Source organism: Amblyomma mixtum, chromosome 3 (genome assembly GCF_055824585.1).
Source record: "Amblyomma mixtum isolate Tamu chromosome 3, ASM5582458v1, whole genome shotgun sequence".
Classification (NCBI taxonomy): domain Eukaryota; kingdom Metazoa; phylum Arthropoda; class Arachnida; order Ixodida; family Ixodidae; genus Amblyomma; species Amblyomma mixtum.
The window spans coordinates 415,400,226-415,421,573 of record NC_143014.1 but is presented as its reverse complement, the minus strand read 5'-3'; the positions used below and the strand labels follow the sequence as shown (position 1 = coordinate 415,421,573).

The following is a 21,348-nucleotide window of genomic DNA, read 5'->3' as shown; positions in this document are numbered from 1 at the left end:
CTCATCCACCTGGCGCACCACGCGCTGCAATTTATGTGCGTGCCTCTCTCCCTCATTCCCTCATTCCTGTGAATGACCTACTAGTTAGCAGTGTCGAGTGCGTCGCCGTAACAGTTCGCATGAGTGGTTGTGACACTTCCGTTGCGAGTGTGTATGTGCGACCAAACAACACTCATTGGGACGTCCGCTTCGTCGCCCACCTCTCTGCACGCCTCACTCCCGATCAAGTCATCTGCGGTGATTTTAACACGCACAATACAGCTTGGGGATGCCGCTCCACCTCAGTTAACGGCCGCCGCCTCTGTGACGTGATCTACACCACCGGTCTACTAGTTTTGAATGACGGTAGCCCTACACACATCGCACCGGGCAAACGCCCCTCTGCCATCGACCTGACCCTGGTTTCACCGCAGTGTAGTTACAACTGGTGCACCTCTCCTGACACCGAGGGCTCTGATCCCTCCCCATCGTGATCACCCCCCTTGTCGCTGCTCCACCGCCCAGAAAAACCTACGCTGTTGTGAACTGGAGCAAATTTCGACTGCTCTGTGCATCGGATTCCAGCCACAACAACTTCTGTGCCCACATCTCCCATTGTGCCAACCTGTCCACTGAGAAGTGCTCAGTGCAGTGCGGTGCTCCAGTGCCTGACATTAAACTTCTCAACTTGCGCGCTGCCCGTCGCAGAGCGCAACGCAGAGCTCGACGCACAGGCAAGCCTGAACACTGGACTCTCTACAATCGCTTGGACGCAGTGTGTCGCCGCCACTCCAAGCGCCTACGACGCCAAAGCTGGGCCAGACTCTGCCGCTCTCTTGACCAGCCTGGCTCTCCTGCTCGTGGCTGGCGTATCCTTTCTGCCATGCTCAGCCCTAAAACTCCACATCTCCCAGTACTGGCTATTGCTGTTTCCCTTGACATTTCGAATTTCGCGTTAGCCAACCTCCTGGCAGACAACTTCGCTCCAACTGTGCGACATACGACTCCTCCTGTCGTTTCTGTTCGCTTCACCACCATCTCAGCTCGTATAGCCGATGATGTTCTAGCCTTGTGCATGCAAGACTTCACCATTCATGAGCTAGAGACGTCCCTTTCCTCTCGGAAACGTAGGAGCGCCCCAGGCCCAGACGGAATAACTTATCAGATGATAAGGAATTTAGATACTAAAGAACGCGGTCGTCTCCTTGCAGACTTCAACTTCGTTTTCGCCAACGGAAATTTGCCCAACGCCTGGCGCACTGCTACAGTTGTTCCTGTTCTCAAAAAGGGCAAACCACCTAACAACATCCACTCCTACCGCCCTGTCTCTCTAACCTCTGTGCCTGGCAAACTTATGGAATCCCTCGCACTCAACCGCCTCGAGTGGATTGCCGAAGCGACCCAAGCTCTCGCACCGGAACAGAGCGGCTTTCGTGCCTCTCGCTCTACTGCTGATTGCATCTCTGAAGAAGTTGCATTCCTTGAACAAGCTCGACACAATAAGGAGGGCGCGTATCTTTTACTTTTGGATGTCAAAAGCGCTTTTGACTCCCTCTCTCATGCCTCCATACTTGACGCTCTACGCTCTCTTGGCGTGGCGGGAAGGCTCTTCCGCTACATCCAATCCTTCCTGACTGACCGCTCCTTCCAAGTCAAGGCAGGTGACGCCCTCAGCACTCCTCGCTCCCTCACTTCTGGTGTCCCACAAGGCAGCGTTCTCAGTCCATTTCTTTTCAATCTTGTGTTGGTTATAAGCTTCCGCGATGCATTCCATCTCTCCCTCACCTCCGTTTCCGCGTCCGCATATACGCTGATGACATTGCCCCCCTTTACTGCCGCGGCCCCACAGTACAGGGGCGAGCCGTTCGTGCCCACCTTCAACTTGCTCTTTATGCCGTTCGAGATTTCCTCTCCTCTGTCGGCCTAACCCTATCGCCCACCAAAACTGAAGCTCTCGTCTTCCACCCTCGACCTTATGCGCGGAGGCTAATTCCTCCCCTAACACTCGACGGCATCAACATACCTTGGAAGACTACTGGGGCGCTATGCTGGAAGGCCCGAGTTTGCTGAAACTCGGAATCTTCCCGAGTTCTGGCGACGCCCTCAGATGAGTGAACTAATGGTAGCAAGACAAAATCCCACCCTCGTCACGCCTCCAGCTTCATTGGGTTATCTGGATATATTCCGTGCTTTATCATCACATCGGCGCCACCTCATGGGCTTCTTGGGCGGTCTACAAAGAACGGGTCACGTGAGCCAACCGCCGGTGCACTTTTCATTTGTGTGTCGCTCCACCAAGTGCACTGCCTGTGCAATTCGTCAAACGAGGTCGGTTGAATTTTATAATGCACTTAGTACACCTTTATAAGCATTTTATAGTGTGCAAGATTTGGATTTAATGCGCTTTAGAGTGATTCATGAATTATTAAATTTTGCTTTGTACCGCGAGGGAACGCTACCAACGCTACATCATGTGCAACTGTGAAGGCTACGGAAGTAGTCCGCAAAAAAAATAAAAATAAAGACAGGTGTATCACTCCGCGCTGTTTTGTGGCGGTGTGGTCTAACGCGTCGCTCCGGAAAGTCGACAAGCAATGGGAGTGCATAGGTTCAAATCCCGCATGGCCGAACTTTTTTTTTCACACATTTTTTTTTTCATCGCAAGTTGAATTTCGCGTGACTTGAATGAGAAAACTCGTTTCGTTCAGAATCGCTTGAATATTATGCCGTGTATTGAAATGAACAGCATGCATCTGTTCATTTGATGCTTACCGCATACACCATACACCATGCATACACCACCTCGATATGGCCTGTTTTCCATTGTTAAGTGTTAAATTTTAAACATTGTGTTGATTCCCACAGTGACAGAAAATAGTACTGCCTCAAGAGTCAGCTTGGCTCGATTTCCCTGCATTCCTAGAAGAGCAGAAGCTGCTCAGACAGGATTTTCATGAAGCCAGGTAAAAAGAGTTCCAAGCTGTGGGAGCGTCAAGTAAGAATGCAGAAAAAGTTGTACAACGCTAGGAAAAAATATTTCGAAAGAGCAAACAATGAATGAGACAGGACAATAAAGAATGCTGACCCCGCAGTGTTTGCGAGAAATGGTCTATTCTGGAAACAGCCAGTGGCATGGATCACAGTGCATACAAATTAAAGGACACGTGCAGTGGATGTACACCAACACACAATCAGTCAAGTGCTCCAAAACTGAAAAAAAAAATGTGGAGTCATCGAACAACACTATTTCACAAAACGAAAACTTGACCAATGTACTAACAACGACATGACTCGAAACAAATTGACACTCAACTGAGCAAGAGCCAGCTTGAAATCATTCACACCTCCGAAAAATTAAGGACAAAACATTCAGTACTGGCTACGTCAACACTGGCACTGCATAACATGTCAAAATGACCAGAGATTGACAGTAATGCAAGACAACACAAAACCAGGAATTCCTCTTCAGGACATGAAGATCAGACACCCATACATACCATTCCCAACCCTCACACACAAAATTAGGCCAATGCCTAGGAGTTTGTGAATATTCGATCATTTTGGACAGCACAATTGAATCAATTTCTGTTCAGGTAGTCGAACGAATCAAACAGTATATGTTCAAAATTATTTTAAATGAATCCAATTTGCTCTCAAATTTTCAGATACATTCCGAATAATTTACACAACGCTTCATTAAGCTCCACCGTATTTTTCTGCAACTAATCTTCCAAAAACTGCACACATTGACGACGTGTACCAGTATACGTATTCTAATTGGAAAAAGTACGATTTCCACTCCCTTACAAATTATACTTTTATACAGACACTATTAACATGACCACCTACACTACAAGTTACTGCCCGATACAATTTGATGCAACGAATTTTAATGACGCAATGATTTGATGGAAATGTTAAAATTTCCTCGGTAGACTGATCAACACACACACCCACATGCACACATATTTCAAATTTCCACCCACACACGCACAAAGGTGATCACAGCAAGCCGATGAGTCCTCTCTCTTTCCTCGGTAGCATGTGTATTACACATCAATTCGAAATCAGACAAGTTCCTCGATGCCACTCAAGTCTTCATCACTGTTCGATCCTCGACTCATCAGAGGAGGAGTTGCACGAGTCAGAAATTCTGAAGACAAATGGTTCAATTTCAGCGTCAACAATCATATCGCGTTGCCATGCTTCAGCCTCAATTTGCTCCACATGAACACAACAGTTTTGCCAGTTTTCCTAGCTTACAGATGCCAGTGCTTCCGGCAGGAGCTTTTCCACTTCAGCCAAAGTGAAACACTTATTGCGACTATGAATATTGCATAAGAATGCAATCTGCCAAGTGACACAAATGCTACCGTTTAAAAACCCATTAAAATGCATGCATGAAATAGCTGGAAAAATCCATGCAGTTATTACGTACGCAAACATGAGGTAAAACAAAAAATTATCTACACTGTGTGTAAAACTGCTCAGTTACTGATAAACAGAAGCGGTTTTTGACGTTTAATGCCCCAAAGTAACTCAAGCGATGAGGCATGCCATGGTGAAGGGCTGCCAATAACTTCAACCATATGGGGTTCCTTAACATCCACTGACACTGCACAGTACACGGACCACTATCACTAATAAATGGGAGAACATTCCATTAACCGTGACATGCATGAAAGCAAAAACAGAGCATTCTTACAACCACTGTGTTCAATACATAAAGTGCCTTCCTCGTGAAATAGTTCGCCTTCGCCACGTCAGGGCTGGACTTCGAAGGAGCATTTACGCCAATGTAGGTCCCGTCGACGCATCCCACGACGTCTGTGATGCCGCCGCGCAGAAGGAAACGCTCCTTAACATACGCACGCTCGGCCGCAGTCGTGGGGAAAGCGAGCCACCGCTTCTGCACAGCCGCGTCGATAAGCGCGTCGGAGACGTCCCTCACGCAGCTGCTCACAGTGCTTTGGTGGCGTCCAATAAAGCGGTCTGCGCCGACGCTCCCCTGGAAGCTCCCGGTCGCGAAGAACCGGAGGGCGCAGAGGACTTGCTCTTCGACCGAAAGCGAATGAGGCCCGGTACGCACTCTCCGCAGGCGTGGGTCGTCGCCTAACTCTTTACACAACCATCGTACCGATGTTTTGGACAGGCGAAAATGTCGCTGGAATTCGTCGTCGGCCATGGCAGTAAACGGGTCCAGCCGGCCGTACTGACATTTGCCGTCAGAGTAAGCGATGACCCAGGCTGCTGCTGCTGCCGCCATGACAGTACCGAGATGAATTCGGGGCACTTCGCCGTTCACGAGTTTAGCTCCGAGTTCACCTGTCAATCAAAACCATTGTTCACGCCCCCGGCATGCCGTACATAAATTATAGGCGTACGCGCTATGGGTGGGCCACTCCCAACATCCCTGCCGGCTACAGGTATGCTGCGCGGCTGTGCTGATAGCTGACAGACATCGACGATGTTGACCATCGAAATATAACAGGCAAAACGGACGTCAACGCTGATTAATCTAAGCACCTCTGCGAAGGACACGCAACGTGGCGACAGCCGCCGATTTCTTCGCTCGCATACCAAGATTGCACAACACTATAGCCTGATGCAACCACGTAAGACACAGCACAACGCTGACGGCGCGTCACGCCTGCTTGGAAGGCGTCAAACACGGAGCACGACGACGAAACGGTGTTTGGAGGAGCACGTCCTACTCCAACAACATCGCATCACACGTGTTTGGCTTGGCCATCCTTTCATCGGTGACAAAGCTCAGCATCAATGTGTCAAACACATCCGAAATCGACAAACGGTCGCTACTCTAGACCCAGTGCAATAAAGAGTTGTAATTTCCAGCACGCAAGCACTGCGTACTTCACACCGTAACACCTTTCTCTGTTATAAGTCCGATTCCATTATTACAAACAGGATCCCATCTGCCCGAACGATATTATTGCGATGTCACTCGACGTTAGTGACAAAACCAGTCCGCAAAACCTTGAAGTGCACTACGTAAACAAATACTACGCAGATACGCGCGCCACCACCTTCACAGCCTTTAGTCAGCGTCTGATGACATAGGATGAGTTGTGTCGCTGGGTAGCCCGCTCTTCGCATCCGCAGGGCACTAAAGAGGCGTCACACACAACAGGCATACGTAATGAATCATTGAATACAGCCAAACAGCAATTTTTTTCCCGCACCGCATCACAGCCGCTCGCACGGCCAATTTCAACCGCTGAGATTCGCCAAGAGCGTACTAAACGCAATGGTTGGCCATAGCGGGGTGCGGCAGCGGCCGTAGCAGCGGAGAACTCCACCTGAGGTCACTGCAGAGAGCAGCAGTGACGCGGGTCTGCAGTGCAGTTCAGTTTTTTTGCTTTTGTGTATTATGCAAGCCAGAAGATGCATGACTGTTATATTTTGATATACGACACAATAAAATATATTAACGCAATGACCGAACAATCAGACAGATTTAGCGTGTAGTAGTTGCCCAGTCATTCCAGTCGAAGGCAGCGATACCGACGGCGTGTCAGCGCAGGAGCTCTCGTTTTCGGCACGGTGGGCTGCCGCTCTAGTTCGTATGCAAGCCACGCTGCAAGCAATGGCCTCACTATCGCCACTAGCGGCAGAAAGTGTCAAATCTTTGTTAATTTCCTAAAGCTATGCTTTTCAACAACGCTTCATTGGATTCACATTTTAAAATAAATTTGGAAACGAACAAAATGTTCATAATATTATCTGTTGCCTTTTAACGTATCCGAGAGAAGAGAAAGGGTTGATACAAGAGTGCACCTAGTGCGCACTGTTCGTCTTCGGAAATGGAGAGACAGATAGAGCCTGAAAGAGAAGACACACCTTTGACGCGCCCGAAAAGGCGTGTCAAACAGCTAGCGGCGAGTGTGCAGATAGATAGCAGAGAAGTCACGATTTAGCGATTGCTGACATGGCGCTGATAACTTCAGGTAGCGCTGCGGCCTGGTATTGCGCAGTGTATTGTGTTTGAAGTGTGAAACAGGCGCGCAGGGTGCGCTTGTATCATCTTTACGAGGCTTTATCTCTACATTTTATTGTCCGCTGCCTGCGCACGTTCCGCGCTATCTTCGTTCACTGATTGCCGTTCACTGATTGCCGTCATCGCAAACTCGGATGAAACTCGGGTGAGCGCCAAACTCGGGCCTTCCGGCATAGCGCCCCTGCTCGCTACCTGGGCTTAACAATCGACACAAAACTCTCTTGGCTTCCAGCTGTGACTCGCCTAAGGAAGCAAGCGAAGCAAGTGGCTGCTGCAGCTAACAAACTATTAGCTAAAGGCGACGGTTGCTCACCCACCCTCGCACTCCGCTTCTACAACGGCATTTCAGTTGCCCGGTTTCTATACGCCCTCCCTTACTTGAATTTGAGACCTCGTCTCTGGCACTCCATCGATGCTGACCAGCGCAATGCAATCCGCTGCTTCTTGCGCCTACCGCACTTCTCACACGTGGCTGCCACATATGCAGAATCTGGTACCTACCCTGTCTCCCTCCGCGCCCAGCGCGTTGCCTTGCATGCGATTGCGCGCATGAGAAACACATCCAGCACGGATTTGCTCATCTCCCGCATCCTCGCAGCGCCGCATTCAAAAATGGGACGCACACTTCGATTCTTCGATACCCACATCGCGGATCCACCTCCCCGGGCGGCTCTACCATGCCCCCCTCACCGCTTTGTGCCTCTAAATGTCCGTATCGACATTCCGGGCATTAGAGCTAAGCGGAACACGCCCCACTGCGCTCTTCGACAAGAAGCCGCTGCTCCAATTGAAGAACTTCGTGAGAGCACGCATGTTTATACAGATGGATCAGTTCTAGAAAACGGCTCCTCTGTCACCGCAGCTAGTGTCATTCCCAGTCTCCGCCTAACGAAGCAGTGCCGAATTCCGTTTCGCGCATCTTCCACTACAGCTGAACTCGCTGCACTCAACTTGGCTGCGGATTCTATCCTGGAAACCCCAAGCCTCCGACGCGTCGCTATTTTATGCGATTTGAAAGCAGCTCTCATGCTCCTAAAGCAACGTGTGCACCACCTACCTATCGTCCGGGCATCAGACCGCAAGCTACGCGCTGCTCAAGACCGCGGCGTCTCTATTTCCCTACACTGGCTCCCTTCACATGTTGGCATTAGCGGCAACGAGCGGGCTGACCAGCTAGCGAAGTCTGCACACGACGCAGACGTTCCTTTCTCGTCCGACGTCATCGCATTCGACGTCGCACGCTTGCCAATACACGAGTGTATCCTCAAAAAGCATCCCGACAATCGCGTCGCCTCAGGCAGCCCCCCCCCCCCCCCCCCCCCCCCCCAGCTGATTCACTTCAGTGACTTCGGCATTCGTGAGCGCGCGACTCTCCTTAGAATGCCCATAGGTTGTGTTTGGACAGCTGAGCGCCTTTTCCGCCTTCGCGACACTGGCACTCCTTTCTGCCAGAATTGCGGTTCCATTGAAACCCTTGTGCATGTCCTCTGTGACTGCCAGTCTTTCGATGCCCCGCGACAGACTCTTCGCGATGGCTTTCGCGATCTCGGTTTTCCATGTACATGTCTGAATGACATTCTCTTTCCCAAAGGACCACGCGACAAAATTCGCCGTGCATTCAAACTGGTCCTTACATTTTTAGACCAAACGTGCTTACGAGCACGACTCTGAAACTATTTTCACAGCGCGCATTCCTGCCCGCTCTCACTCGCCAGGCCATCGCCTCGGTGCGCCGCTTCCGCGGCTCCTGCGCGCGTCTTCGCTCGCATGTATTCGTCCAATCTCTCCTCCAATGAGAGGCCGCGCCTCTCCGGAGGCCCCGCCCTCTCTCCTGGCATTTCTCTCTCGGCGCGCGACGCGGCCGCTTCGGCCGCTCGCTCGCCTCGTCGACCACGCACCCCGGCCAGTGTTGCCGGGTTTGGCTACTTTGCGCCAAATTGGCTACTTTTGGGACCTCTTGGCGACAAAAATTTGAATTTGGCTACTTGGCTACTTTTTGGCTACATTTGAATTCGAAGTTAGGAGTGAATAATAGACCTATTTTTTCGCCAATGGCCCCAGTGCATCTTTGCTGAAGTGCGTTAGAATGCCACACGTAACACTCTTTTACTACGGCGCCTGCCCTGTTGTTGAAAATTTACCTGTAATTATCTCCTAGACATAAAATAGTTCTCGCTCCTGTGTTCACTTAACGCTCGCCGGACTTGTTCTCCCAGCCGAGACTCCAAAACTCTGGCTCTGCTATGCAATGCGGATATGTAGCTTCCTTAGAAATAGCAATAAGAACTGTCATATCTCCAGTCACTGAATGCACCTCAGGTAAATAGGGAAGTGTCTTGCTACTTAGCTGATACACCTGTGTCCTCAGTTGACTACTGGTTCAAAACGAGTTGATCGGCCGCACATGCCAGCCCGACAGCCACTTGTATGATGCTGAGAATTACAGTCCTGACTGAAATTTTTCAAGGCACATGGTTTTTTTAGCCGATTAGTAGCGAGCGGGGAAGACGAAAAAGTTTTGAAACGTGATGACGAAGGATCTTCGTATCGTATAGCGATATAGAGCTGGGGAGCCATAAGTGGCTGAAAAGCAACCCATTTGACCTGAAAAACTTTGGCCAAGGCCGCGTGCTTTCTATGCCTTCAATACGTATGAACTGCACGTGGCGATCAGTCTGTTTTGCAATAGAAAGCTGAAAAAAAGATCGCAGGAGAAAAACGGAACAAGAAATAGGCGCATATGAAATCATGCCCTTGTTTACAGTATAGTGAAGAAATTTCATTAAAAAAAATGGCATGCATGCCTTATTTATATGGGAATGCAAAGTGTTGTGGCAGTGGCTTAGGAAGCCAAATTATTTCTCCTCTGCTGAGAAGAAAAACTCTTCTGGTTACTTTTTCCACACTCTCACTTTAGAAATTCCTCGCGCGTTTCCGTGCTCCTGGCCCTTGATGTTCATGTATTTCCTTCCATTTGCTTTGATGCTTTAATACTTCAGTAATTCGCATCCAGTGTTAACCTGCATTCGGCAAGAATTACAAATTTGTTGCGCTGCTTTTCTGCAACTTTGGCGCTTTTTTGGCTACTTTTGACACTCCGGCGACACGTAGGCTACTTTCTGGCTACTTTTGCGATTTTTGTGGCGCTTTTTTTAGTTTAGGACCTGGCAACCCTGCACCCCGCTTCCACCGCGGCGCCTACAGGCCCTGGCCGTACTCGTCCCGGGCAGCGTCTTATTCGCTCTCCCTACTTGAGAGCCGCGTTCCCCTGGTCTCGCGTCTTGTTTTGCCCTTGGCCTTGCATCACCTGCCTTTCACCCGGACCCTTTACATCACTATCCTGTATATCCCTTCTCCCCAACGAGGCGCAACGGCGGTGATTCCCTCACTCAGAGGAGACAGTTGAACGCGCCTCGACCCCTCTTCCTACATCATCATCTAGAACCTCGCCTCGCCTCGCGGAAAGCGGGCAAAGAGTTTGCGCGCGATGCAGGTATACAGTGGAATTCAATAAAAATGAAGTCTCAGATGGCTGCAGGCTTGGAGAGCGCGCAAAGAATCACAACACAACACAGGAATCGTCACAACACAGAGGCTCCGTAGTAGGAGCGTCGCTAGAAGTGGCGTAGTGCTGGCATGAGGGGAATAGAGCCCGTGTGAAGGAGAGGTGGTTGCTTTGCGCTAAAAGCGTCTCTGAAGCCCTGCGGTGTCAATAAACTTGACTAGGGCTGTCAGTGCACTTTGCGCTTTGGTGGAAGGGCATTCCGGCAAAGTCAGGGAGCCCACAGTGTCCGATGGGAGTCCGAGTTTGGAATATTTTGCGCGCATTTCTGCGCGTGCCGACGCGTGAGAAGGGCAGTGGCAAAGTAGGTGCTCGACTGTTTCTATGTCATGACAGTCTCCGCATAGAGGATCGCCCTCTCTGGTGAGCCGTTGACGTCGCTCTGCCGTCCATACGCAACCAATTCGAAGTCGCAGGAGGGCGGAAAGGGCCCCTCTTCCAAATGCGTGAAATGGGAGAGGCCGAGGACTTTTCCCCGATGCGATGCGTGGATCCGGATGGGAGAGAGATACTCTGTGGCGGATGATATGCCGAGCCACATCGAAGGCTGTAATAGCGTCCGAAATTGGAGCAGAGGCGTTGGAGTGAGCCTGCTTGGCCAGTCGATCAGCAGATTCGTTCCCAGACAGACCCACATGTGATGGTATCCACTGGAGCACGAGATCGCAGCCACGGGCACTGGCAGTACAGAGTTTATGATGCAGCCGTTGCACACAGGTTGCGTTGCGCTCCGGGTGTTGGAGTTGCATGAGAGCGAGGCGCGAGTCGGTTAAAATAGCCACACTCGTGAGTTCAGTTTGCTCAATAACGATGTCCGCAGCAAGGTGAAGTGCGGCTATTTCGGCTGTTGTTGACGATGCAAAGAAAGGTATGCGGCATTGTCTTGCGATGCCAAGGGTGGGTGCGACGCATGCGGCTGAAGCAGAATCGCCATCGTGCGTCACCGAGCCGTCGGTGTAGAGAGGTGTTCTCAGATTGAAGTCAACCTCAATTCGATGTGCGGCTTCTTGTTGGAGTGCGCAGTGTGGTGTTCGTTTTTTAGAGCGAACTCCAGTTAGGTATGGGAAGATTTTCAAGGAAGGCTTCACAAGTGGTGGGAAGCTTTGCGGGGCTGGTGCAGCGTCTGTTTGAACAGCGGCTTTGAAGGCAGCGAGAGCCTGTCCCATACGTGATCGTGGCGAGGCACAAAAATCAGCGAGAAGATGAGAGGTCCCTGGGGCACGGTGAATTCGCTCGATGTGGTTCAGAGCGGTGATTTCAGCGCGCAGTGAGATGGGCCACACTCGGAGCTCTGTGTGTGTGGGACCTATTTGCGAGCTGTGTGGAAGGCCTGCGAATCGCCGCATTGCGTTGCGCTGGTCCACGTCCAAGTGTTTCCACTGCGCTGGACGACGGCGGAGGAGAGGGAGCGCATACAGTATGCGAGCCGAAGCGATGCCCTCGTAGAGACGGAGCGGTAGCAGGGGGGTGGCGCCGTTTCCTTTGGCAAGAATGCGTGCTGCTACTGCTGCGATGCGTTTGTTTTCATTCCGCAGCTTGCCTGTTGTCTCATTGTAGGTGAGTTTGGCATCAGTTGTTATGCCCAGGTATTTCCCACTGGCTTTCCAAGTGAGCGGGACGCCTTGGAGATGAAGAGGTCTGGTGGTTTTGCAGGTTACAGGGCGAGGGTGTAGCATTATCGCAACAGTCTTCTCAGGCGAGAGAGAGAGGCCGATGCTGGTCAGATAATCCACTGTGGCATCGAGTGCAGCTTGGAGATCACACCGCAATTCTGGGCCATAAAGTGTGGGGCCGGAGGCAACAATGGCAATGTTGTCGGCGTATATGGCCATGCGCAATTTGTGCTGCGTGCTGGGCAGGAATTAAGGAAGCTGTGCAAGTGCCAGGTTAAAAAGAAACGGGCTGAGCACGCTGCCCTGGGGAACTCCTGTTTTGACAGCGCGAGCGGCGCTGACTGTGTTGCCGATGCGGACTTGAAAGGTCCTGTCACTGAGGAATGCTTTGATGTATTGAAGGAGTTTGCCCTTGATGCCCAGCCAGTGTAGGGATGAGATGATTGCTTCGTGAGGCAGGAGGTCGAAGGCATTTCGTATGTCCAGCAAGACAAGGTAGGCCCCGAGGCGATTAGCTTTGGCCTCTTCGAGGATTGATGCAACCTGAGTAATGCAGTCCGCAGTGCATCGTCTTGTGCGAAATCCGCTCTGTTCGGAGGCGAGTGCTTTTCGGGCGTGTGCTATCCACTCCAGGCGGCGTAGTGCAACAGCTTCGAGAGTTTTCCCCGCAGCGGATGTAAGGGAAACAGGACGGTAAGATGTCAGTGCTCGAGCGCGTTTTCCTTTTTTTTTTAATGGGTACGACGAGCGCTTTTCGCCACTCCACAGGAATGATGCCGGTGTTCCATACTTCGTTGAAAGCTGCGAGCAGAGCTGGTCGTTGTTGTCTGTCAACGTTGAGCAGCATTTGATAGGTTATGCCGTCGGCTCCTGGAGCACTGCGGTTGCACTTTCGACGGCGTTCAAGGACATTATTGAGTTCATGCGGAACGATTTCTGCACTGCACAATTCGTCGATGACGCTCGCAGTTCGGCCGGTGACAGCCGGGAGGGGTACGCTTGGAAAAACAGTATTGTGCGACGCACTGCTGGTTGTTGTGAAGTGGTCTGCCATGGCTTCGGCCAGGGCATTCACGCTGAGGCCGCGTGCGATGGCGATGGCCAGGGCAGGACAACGGGGAACAGAAGGGTTGAGCATAGCGTGGAGAATTTTCCATGCCCGTCCGGGTCGGCGGGTGTCATTCAGGGCGGTACACAGGTGGGCCCAGCTTCGTCTGCGGCAGCGAATGGCGTGACGACGGCAGGCAGCATCTAACCTGTTGTACAATGTCCAATGTTCAGGCTTTTGGGTGCGTAAAGCTCTGCGCTGTGCTACACGTCGTGCTGCTCGCAGATTTAGTAGTTTTAAATCTGGCGCCGGTGTGCCGACTGGAGCCGTGCAGCGCACGGTTGCCGCACGCGCGCATGACGCAACGTGTGAAAAAATGTCTGTAGTGGCAGGATGCGGAGCACTGCACAGACCACGAAAAACGTCCCACCTCACAAGGTTGTAGGTGCGAATTGCTGGACGAGCACAGTATGAGGGGTCGAGCACTATAGGAAGGTGATCGGAGCCTTGAGTGTCCGGTTCGCACTTCCATAAAAGGAGCATCTTTCCGAAGTGAGAGTCAAGTCTATGGCACTGTGTTGGCCCACTCTCTGCACACGAGTGGGGCTTGCAGTGTTTATAATGTTTAAATTGCACTGGAGAGCGGCTGCTAGGAGGTCACGTCCACGTCGGTTGGTGTTGGCACATCGCCAGCTGTTGTGGTGTGCATTAAAATCACCACAGATGACGGAGTCAGTTCCGAGGCGGTTGGAGAGCGCGATGAGGAAGTTTGCATCCCAATGCGCTGCTGGGCGGACGTATACACTTGACACTGCTGTGTCGGTGTTGCGTATGCGAACGATAACAGCACAACACTCCACTGCGTCGTTGACAATGTCTTCAACCGATATGGTGACATGCGGGAGCGTGTTTCTAACGTATAACGCTGTCCGTGGTTTTCCGCCCGGGTGGGCGGGATCACTACATGGGAATGCTTCGCATGCTGCCAGTGCACAACTAGTTGGTCCGCTGTAGCCTATGTAGCTAGGTATCTTTAGCTCCTCCGCGCGTGCGTAAGTCTCTTGCAATGCAAGTATGTCGCACTCAAAACGCGGAAGGAGCTGAACCAATTCGGCGTGACGGCGGCGCAAGGAACGGCCAGTTCCATTGCCTTATGCGCGGCCTGGGGATTGTTCGCTGGTTAGCCATGTTGGCTCAAGGCCTGCTGTGCGGCCAAGGCCGCTGCACACAACTTGCGCGCAGTTGATGACGGCGGGAGCTCCTCGATGATTGCCTGGACGGCCGCAGTAAGTGCGGCGATTATCGTGTCACGCTGGTCGGAAGGTGACGATGAGGTTGATGGGACAGCACGAGGTCCTAAGACGGCGTCGCGGAAGGAGCGGCCCGTAGTTGCGACGGTGGGAGGAGCGCCGGGCGCCGAGTTGCGTGCAGTAGCGGAATCGGTGCGCTGCGCAGAGCTGAGAGCGCTGGGCTGGACTTGGCTGTTAGGTGCAGCAGTTACTGGCGGTGGAAGCGAGGTGGGTTCTTTGCCTTGCCGTTCTCGCACAATTCTATCGGCCTCTTGTCGTGTGAGATGTTTTTCGGTCGTGGCGAGAACGGTGGCAACTTGTCGCTCGTGTTGCCAGCGTGGGCAGCGGGGCTTAGTGGTTGCGTGCGTGCCGCGGCAATTGGCGCAGCGTGGTTTCGGGGCGTCGCAGTTATCGGTGGCGTGGTCACCGCTGCAGCGAAGGCAGCGAGCCTTGTTTCGGCAAGTTGCCGTGGTGTGCCCGAAGATGCCGCAGCTGTGGCATTGTAGCGGGCGAGGGAGACGGGCGCGGACTCGTCGGCGGAGCTTGAACAGGGCCACCTCTTGTGGGGGTTCGATGCCAGCGAAGCGGACGATGATGTTGGCACCACTGCGTGAGCAGCTGATGACGGGGACCTTGCTGTCGAGGCCAGCTGCGATATCTTCTTCGGAGAGGCCGCGGTCGACACCAAAGATGACGCCAGTGCAGGTTTTGGGGCCAAGGTGTTAGAGTGCGCTCGACACCAAAGATGACGCCAGTGCAGGTTTTGGGGCCAAGGTGTTTGGCGCGCACCCTGACGCCGCAAATCTCTTCCACAGCGAGGAGAGGAGCTATATCGGCTGTCGAATGGGCGTCGACGGCGCAGACGTTGCGGTTGATGTTGACGCGCACTGCTGTGACACCAGGAAGGTGGGATAGTTGCGCGGCGAGTGCGTCGCGCGAAGTGTTCATAAATGTCCCTTTATTTCCCAGAGGGAAATAGAGAACAGTAGCGGGCTTCGCCTTGCTGTGCTCCTGAGGCCTTGATGCTGAAAAGCGACCAGAGGAGGGGGGGGGGGGGGGGGGGGGGGGCGACGTCTGGAGCTCCCGAAGTGGGCGCCTGTCTGGGCTTGGTTTGCTCAAAAGGACGGAAGGCGAGACGGCGCTTCTTCCTTTTGTCTGGTTTGGGACCCTGCTCTTTGGAGGGGAGAGCTTCGTTCTCGCCGTCTGAGGGGCGAAGGGGGATCCTGCTGAGGGGGGCCACGCTTGGCTTGTAGGTAATCTTCTTCAGTGAAGGCATCCACTATTGTGGGAGTGGAGGTGGTAAAAGTGTACTTTTCTTTGGCTTCAGAACAGCTGATGCCAGGGCGAGCGCTGGGAGGGGAAGTCTGTGTTGCTGCAGCGAGCTTCCCTTCTTGTGGAGGAGGCGTTTGGCTGCTCTGTAGGGACGCAGTGCTTGGCTGTAGAGGAGGAAAATCCTCTTGGCCTTGAGGTGTGAGTTGTAGTGCCTCAATTTCTTCATTTTGGCAGTTCGGAGGTGGAGTAACGGGGTCCTCAGATGCACTGAACAATTGTGCCTGTGCATCGTTTGCCGCGAGTTGAAGCGGTGATGGAGAGGCCTGAGAGGGATTCTCGATGGGCTCTGTGGTGCGGATGAAGGCAGGTGCCATTTCAGTGCCCTCGGGGCTCATAAAATAGTAGACTATTGTGTCTTCTCCGCTTTCGGTGGACACGTTTGGAAGTGCAACAGTCGGAGTGACGGGTGCTACTTGAGTAGTTGGCTGCGACTCGGCATTGAGTGGCTTGCGTGTGGTGGGACTTGCTTCAGTCTTGCTGTCAGCCTTGGGCGAGCGGTGGGCAGCAGAGAGTAGGCGGCGAGCGTCGTCCTGAGACTCGATTATCTTCTGTGCCTCGACGTAAAGTTGTTGAAGCATGCGCGAGCAGCCAACGCTGCCAGCGCGGCGGTGGTGGCGGCCGGGAAGCCGGGCGCTAGGTGTTGGAGGCAGCTTCTCCATGGTCCGTTGCGGACAACAAAAAAAAAAAAAGGTAAAAAGAAATTAAGAAACAAAAAGGACCCCATGGTGGGGTAAAAGACGCGACGTTTACGCGACGTTTACGCGACGTTAATGTAGGAGTGGTAATACAGCAGCGATAACGAAAAATGCTGCAAGAATAATAATAGAAGAGTGGGCTGATATCGGGCGGGAGCAGGATAAAATTGCGTCCGCTAGTTAAGAGAGTAAGACAAAGAATCCGGACGTCGCCTTCGGGGGCCGCATTGACTGCGTGTTTGTGGATGGACTGCTGCCGCGCTTCCCGGTTGACTGTATGTTTGTTCACCTTCTGACTTTTGATCGACTGTATCTAATTGGCCTCTCACTTGTGTTCTGACCTGTGTAGAAATATTCAATGTATAACTCAATTCAGTGTGTTTACTTCTATGCGCTTTCCGCAAATGTTTTGTAGAATGTAAATTACGTGTCTGTGAAAGCTGCCGCATTGTTCAATCGAAGCTATAAACGTTGTTTTGTTGTTGTTACCTCTTAACACGTCTCGGTCTCAGTCACTACGTTTGCTTTTTGCTTACCGGCTACGCCGGGCATCAAACGGCCACCCCCTCATTGTCCGGACTCTGTGATGATGTCGCCTACTCACCGAACCCGTGACAATGACACTCACACATACAAGACCATGTGTCACGTGCGGCCGCCAGTCGGCTCCTGCCTGTCGCGGCACGCAACGGGTGCGAAGGGGCTCCCAGCCCATTCACCCTTCTCCAGCACCCATGGAGACAACACTTTACCTTTATAGCGATAATTGTTTTTTGACCAGGGGTGGCAAATGCCCTCATTTTTGTTTTCCTCCCTCGCCGTCACATTTGAGTACATGGCCCTCATTCATCCTCGCCCTCATTATGAGAAATTGCCCGGCCCTCCCTCACCCTCACTCCACACGATTTGCTGGCCATCCCTCGCCCTTTAACCACACATCGTCGACCCTCCCTCACTTTCGCCCTCACTTATAGTTTTTATTTTCGTTTTTTCTGTTTTTTTTTCTAGTCCCCTGCTTCTTGAGATATTACTGAGTAATAAAAATATAGAAGCTCTCAAGGAACGGTTGGACGAGAGGCTAGATGCTTCTATTATTGTATGGGTGCGTGTGAGTTGTTTCGGCTAATACGCAAGACAAAACCAAGAAGTTGCGAGTTGACCACCCCAACATCACTCTGCCTTCACTTATGGCACGCACTTCATTCATACATGTCCACTACACTAATAATATTTCATTGTTATCTATATGCACTGCTAAAATGAGTCAGCGCTTGTCGTGTCGGTGTACGGAAATTAATATACGCCAAGAAAATTCAGAAAACGATGCGGTAACCGTTACCATAGCAGTTACAATAAGTGCTAAGCACAGACACGACTCAGAACAGGGAAAGTTTGCAGGTCGCTTAATTGCCATTACCCGATGACATTGTGATAGCATTGTCTTCTAACTGAATTTCACTGCTTATAAGCTCCCGCCATTTCGCGTGGCTTGCTACATGCTGGTCTGATGGCGCTTCCACCCGCACGGATGGAAGATGATGAAGCCCACCTTTTCAAACTACAGCGCGAGAGACTGGCAGCTTAAGACGCGTGAACGCGGGTAGGTGACGGAGACGACGTCGCTAGCAGAGCTGCATAGCCTGGCAGTTGGACAGGCAGCATGTTAAGATTTCTGCCAAATTTTTGTTCGTCCGAGGAAAGTGTATGTACGGACCGAATTTAAACTGTAGTGGCACTCCCTTTTCCTGATGTGCTCAGCCTTACCTCCCGTCTAGTGCTCTGTTGCTCTCTCTTTTTGAGGTGTCTTCCGTGGCGTTTCCTAAAAGCTTTGTAAACAGTTCATGTGAATAGAATACATTTTCAGTGTAATAAATACCAAAAAGCAGCGGCGATGGCGTAGTGGTCTCTAGTACACTGTACTAAATTAGGTGTAATGAGAACCGGATTCACTGCGAGGCTGTTTTCCCAGACGCTCATAGATGGCTCTGCAGTCCTCTTCACATTAAAGCCCCTCGATAATTTGAAAGTAGCGACACTCTCCTCCACTCCGGCGTTTTCCTCCTCGAATATCCTCGCCGGCCGGCTGCGCGCGCTGCACACGGCACGCTTTTTTGGCCAGCGCTCGCTCGCCGTCCGGGCAGTTGGCTGACACATGCGCGCGCTCTTAAGTTCGCGCTTTTTCCACGCTCTGTTATTGAATAAAAACACGAGAAAGACATGCGACACGCGTGACTTTCACGAGCCACATAAATTAGCGTCTCGTACGCGCAATGAAAGTGCCAATTACGAGCGCTTGCGGCACGAACAAAACCACTTGCTGCATACATCTCACATTCTTTTTGACTTTTCAATACCGTCTGTCTGAACATATCATAGTATATGAAGCATAATATTTACAATATATTTGAACATTCCTGAATATTTTCAGCATGCCAATGTTTAGTTAAATGTAGATTCACTTCGAACTAATTATCGCGGAAGTACAGTATATATGGAGTTGTTCGCGAGTGGAGTTTCAGAAGTGGGATGGTTTCTGGGAACAAGCTGGGGCATTTGTTTCAAAAGCCGTCCTAAAATTTTTCATTAAGGTTCAGTCTGAGTTTGGCACCGCGCAGTGCACGTGCAACGGCTTAATCGTTTTTGTAGTTCAGAATTTTCTCGGCGGCTTGAAAACGAATATGAACTTTTTTCTATTAAGCATGAAACGACTTCAGCTCCCGCTGTCGGCGACCTTGAGGTGATGTCGAGCCGAATCTGAGAGCCAAATATCCGCGCACCGATTTTCCGTCATCCAAGGAAAGTGTCCGCACCCCATTTGGCCCTCCGACCCATTTGGCCCTCTCAACCACCGAAATTTGACCTTGTCCGAATTTCATCAAAATTGGTGTCAAGCCTAATTTCAATATGACCAATTCAATGGTGAGCTCAAAATTAGGTGGGCTATCCCCAAAATTTGTCTCTCTGGAAGCCATAAATTTGACGTCGTCCATATTTGACCAACATTTACGTCCAACCTAATTTGACTATGGGAAACTCAGTGTTGGCTTCCAAATTTAGGTAGACCACCCTCAAAGTTTGGCACACTTGGGCATTTTCCGCCCACATTCTATTCCTTTTTAAATCGGCTTAAAGAGATGTTACGTCAGGACAGAAAAAAACTGATAGCAACGACCGTGACAAAACCCAAGAGAAAGTTATAGGGTCTTAGCAATTTGGTCAGCCACAGTCAAGGCTATCCTAAAGCGAGTGCCTGACTAATATAACAAGTGAAGGCGGGCTAGTTGGTGGTTGACAATGGAGTGCATATTGCAACCGCGCAAAACGACGAGGGACGAAGAGAGGAAAGCACAGGACAAGACGCGGAACTTCAACTAAGGTTTACTACAGGAAAACCACATTTATACAGGAATCGTAATCACACCTGATGAACAGCCGATACCTTAGTTGAAGTTCTGCGTCTTGTCCTGTGCTTTCCTCTCTTCGTCCCTCGTCGTTTTGCGCGGTTGAAATATGCACTCCATTGACTAATATAAGTCTTGAGTATAAATGCAGTCACAATATGACACACAGTTTTTCAGATGCAATGTTTATTACAGATCAGTCGTTCAGTTTCACGCCGAACACATACATAAAAACCACGAATAAGCCAGCTGTGGACATCTGTCAGCCGTTGGGTGCAGTCCTCAGAACAAAACACAGAAAACAAAAACATACTTAGGGAGATGAAACAGCTCAGCTGTAGGCCTATAGTTTTTGAGCGGATGATGTATTCAACAAAAGGCTACGCGACCATGCTTAACTAAAGCAAATGATCACAAACTGTAGCAATGAATATAGAAAAATGGCATGCATTGGATATTTACAATACTTGAGTACATTCAGGCAACAATGGAAAGCACTGAAGTGAATAAAAAATGAATTATTTATGTGAATGCAATATGAGGTCTAGAATGTGGCATTGATAATCTCACCTGGTAGAAGCTTAACGGTTCAGCAAAACAACAAATAAGCGTAGATCGTTAGACAAGTTGCATTCATAAAAAAAAAATCTAGGTTAAATCTCGCTCGGGACATGCGCCGCATTACTGCGATGTGCACTGTTGGGCTCGACGCGCCGTCTGCAGCGACGACAGTGGCGCCAGCGGGACTGGGCTACGTGAATAACGGCCGGTTTCAGCACGCTGAGTGTGTGTGTGTATTTGTGTACGCGTTTGCTTCCGGTGTCCCGTTCTGGGAATTGTTTTGGTCGCGCACACGTGCGCCCGCCGGTGGCTCCTTACCCTCTCCTTCGAGGTCGAGAAACGGCCGTCGCCCCCTCCTTCACGGCCGAGAGACACTGCTGGCTAACCTTTGCGGCAGCCTTTGTCGGCGGCTGCGGCGGGGGGAAAGTGTGGCGGCGCAACCAGGGGACGGAGGCCCCTAAATCGGCTGTCGGCGGAAACGCGTCTGTTTGGATTCTCAAGTTCGCTCAAAACCGACAGCGGACCGACAGCGAAAGGGAGTCCATCACGGTGCGAACGGCTCCGACTTGACAGCGAGAATGTGTATATCACCTTAGTTGCCGCCAAAGGACTCCTAATTCCACGGAACGATGGGTGAACAAAATACACAGATCGACCATCTGTGCGTGGGAGGACCGGCGAGAGTGTGAATGTCCCGCCTTTTTGTCACGGTGGCGAGAGGGTGATGTTCCGCCCTTTTGTGGGCGGGTTTCGTCAAGAAATGTGATTGGCGATGTTCGAACAACCAAGTTTCCCCCAGATAGGTACCTGGGGAATTGAAAATGTATAAAACGTGGCTTCAGTGTGCTTC

The 21,348-nt window shown here is 51.2% G+C and overlaps 2 protein-coding genes across 2 annotated transcripts in view; both read right to left on the bottom strand.

Moving 5' to 3' along the window:
- The window catches only part of LOC149357730 (uncharacterized), a 326,496-nt gene that overhangs the window by 130,455 nt on the left and 174,693 nt on the right, over positions 1–21,348 (bottom strand). The gene's annotated exons all lie outside the window — the stretch shown is intronic.
- On the bottom strand, positions 14,401–15,457 carry LOC149357735 (uncharacterized). The gene is made up of 2 exons (XM_089576658.1): positions 15,266–15,457; positions 14,401–15,216 (listed from the first exon to the last, which is right to left on the bottom strand). Exons 1-2 carry the CDS (start codon positions 15,455–15,457, stop codon positions 14,401–14,403), a joined length of 1,008 nt encoding a protein of 335 aa, XP_089432784.1.

Coding starts and splice junctions, on each gene's coding strand:
- LOC149357735 (XM_089576658.1), bottom strand. CDS start 15,457: ATGAACACTTCGCGCGACGCACTCGCCGCGCAACTATCCCACCTTCCT. Junction 15,217..15,265: donor ACCTTGGCCCCAAAACCTGC/ACTGGCGTCATC, acceptor CTTGGCCCCAAA/ACCTGCACTGGCGTCATCTT.